The 2,914-nt window shown below is 33.2% G+C and overlaps 1 protein-coding gene across 1 annotated transcript; it reads left to right on the top strand.

The window, feature by feature from the left end:
- The first annotated feature begins 648 nt into the window (after nucleotides 1–648).
- LOC131035970 (inositol 4-methyltransferase-like) lies at nucleotides 649–2,104 on the top strand. Its single transcript, XM_057967761.2, has 3 exons — nucleotides 649–1,329; nucleotides 1,604–1,668; nucleotides 1,851–2,104. The coding sequence occupies exons 1-3, from the start codon at nucleotides 675–677 to the stop codon at nucleotides 2,079–2,081; spliced, it is 951 nt and encodes a 316-aa protein (XP_057823744.2). The 5' UTR covers nucleotides 649–674; the 3' UTR covers nucleotides 2,082–2,104.
- Nucleotides 2,105–2,914: the final 810 nt, after the last annotated feature.

Below are 2,914 nucleotides of genomic sequence, written 5' to 3'. Positions count from 1 at the left end.
CTAAACAAATGCATGACTAAAAAGATGAAACATGAACTTTTAGGCACCTACGTGGCTACGGGTGAACCCTAAAACTTAGATCGCACTAGCCATATCAACATCGGTTTCAAAGGAGCTGGGTGACCCATGTTTCTATCGCGTGAATTTCTGAGTGCCTTACAAGCTCAACATCGGTTTCAAAGGAGCTGGGTGACCCATGTTTTTTTGGTATGACAAAACTGGTACGTCAGCCGCGAAATTTTAGCCTGAAGTGAGAAAATATAAGTCACAAACATTATATCATAAATAGTTTAGGAAAGTAGATTATTTGAATCAACCCCGAAAACGATAAACTGGTCACCCAATGAACAGTGGAGAAATTTATCCTCATGAGAAAGAATATAATTAACTGAAATTGGTATCACATACAATTTATAGAGGTAATTATTTAGATGTAAATGCAAAGAAACAAATTAGCCATCCAATTAAACGTGCATGAAGGTAAATCCGAGAAATTTTCTCGGGTTAATGACCTCATTTACATGACGTGTGAGGAAGCATTCCTCTCATTGACTGAAAATTTCTCGGGCTAATGACCCCAATCTCTATAAAAAGGGGAGGAAAACTGTGACTGAATCATTCCAATCTCTTCAACTCACACCAGGAAAATGGAAGCCCATCTCCACCTTTATGAGATGATGCTTTCTGCTGCCAAGCCCATGGCTCTCAAAGCTGCTGTCTTGCTTAACATCCCGGAAATTCTAGCTACACATGGCAGAGAAAATCTTCTCTATGTGGATGAAATTGTTCAACACATTTCTGCCTCCACAAAAAATAAGGTTCCCCAGAGGGAATACTTGTTTAGGATTTTGAGATTGCTGGCTTCTTGTGGGGTCTTCACTGAAGCCATGGATGAACAAACCAAGCAAATGAAATATGGTTTGAACAGTGTTTCAAAGTTGCTTGTGAAGGAAGGAAACAGGGATTCCTTTGTGCCATTTCTGATGTTGGCAGTAGACAAAGTGTACTTGGATACTCACCACCATTTTCATGATGCTGTCCTGGAAGGGTGTCATCCCTTTGTCAAGGTGCATGGCACAAGCCCCTGGGAATATGTGAGTTCAAATGCTGAAGCCAACAAGCTTTTTAACCAGGCCATGGCCTGCCGTACAAAAGATGTCATGGCTTCTGTGGTGAAGATGTATGATGGGTTCAAGAGTGTTAGGAGTGTGGTGGATGTAGCTGGAGGAGTGGGCTCTGCATTGTCTGCTATACTTGGTCAACATTCACACATAAAAGGCGTTAATTTTGATTTGCCCCATGTCATTGCAACTGCACCTGCCATACCTGGTGAGAGCCCTCATCTCAGTTTTCAACGCAGGAAAAACTAATTTGTTTTCTTTTACAGTTTTGGATCTATAGTGATGGTGATTGGTCTGGACAGAGTGGTACTACTTAGAATAAATATACTAAAGAGTATTTACTTGAAGGGAAAGTCTTTTAAACCAATTTTAGTAACGTAATTTTATTGAAAAAATTATTTGTTTCAAATAATTCTATAACTATGTATTTTTATTTTCTTTTCATAAATATATATTGGTTATTTGTTATTGTTTATTTATAGGAGTGAAGCATATTGGTGGAAATATGTTTGACCAAATTCCTTGTGGAGATGTAATTTTCATGAAGGTAAAAACTTTCACATTAAGAAAATAGCATACTTTAGTCTTTTATGAATTCTATTTCATTGTTACATCAGCACTATGTCTCTTTATATGTTCATATTTGGTTATTGCATTCTTTAATAACTTGAATTTATTTGTTACTTAAATACTAGGTTCTCTAAGATGTTACTATCATATTTATTGCAGTGGATTTTACATGATTGGGATGATGATCATTGCATAGAAATTTTGAAGAAGAGCTATGAAGCAACACCAAAAGATGGAAAGGTTCTAATTGTTGATGCACTAATTGATGGTTCACAAGGAAGCTTGAATCGACTTGGTTTACTGTTTGATATACATATGATGATCTATACTATGGGTGGAAAGGAGAGAAGTGAGGAAGAATTTAGCCAATTATTTTCTAAAGCAGGATAGAAGTATCTAAGTCTTAAAGCATACTCAAGATATTGTAATGTTACATTTTCTGTTAAGTAATCGTTGTAACATCTCTATTTTAAGATATGATCTTATATAAATCTCTAGTAACAATTCTAAAATGTAGTTTTCATTTTAAGTGATGCTAATTTGAAATAATATATTCACAAAATATATTTTTGCATGAATGAGTAAGGACATGTTGTTCATTAAATATACTTAATTGAATGTTAGAATATTTTCTTTTGTAATTTTTTTAATAATGTAATGGTGAAAATTGTAAAGACTAGTGTATATCTCTATATATTTGTGAAAGAAAATTATATGAGATTTGAGCTTTGATTGGTTTCAGGTTCTTACAACTAGAGAACCTTAAATTTTATTGCTTTCTTTTTTAGATGGAAATCACAATGCAAAATTGACCCTACAAAATAAAATAAAATTTAAAAAGTAAGAAAGTTCCTTTCTCATTCTCCATATTCAATCAAAACAATAATGCAAATTTGAACAGTGTGCTTTAAAATTTAAACATTTAAATTTACGCTCATTCCTTACTCTTTATACTTACATTTGTTGCAAATTTAATTTAAAATTTGTGATCATTCGCTTTTCTTTCTAGTAATTATTTTCCACTAACTTAAATCTAATTTACTCAAAATTATATTCAAAATCATTCTACATAGAAGTATAAAACCAACTTCATTGCCTTCCCCTTCTATCCTCTCCAAATCCTTCCATCATTAAAAATATATATATATTTTTTAAACTGCTTCAAGAATTCTTAAGAACATAATTTAATATCTAAGTTCTCAAGTGAATTTATTAATTTATAA

This window comes from Cryptomeria japonica, chromosome 3 (assembly GCF_030272615.1).
Source record: "Cryptomeria japonica chromosome 3, Sugi_1.0, whole genome shotgun sequence".
Lineage (NCBI taxonomy): Eukaryota > Viridiplantae > Streptophyta > Pinopsida > Cupressales > Cupressaceae > Cryptomeria > Cryptomeria japonica.
This window is presented reverse-complemented; position numbering and strand designations above follow the sequence as displayed.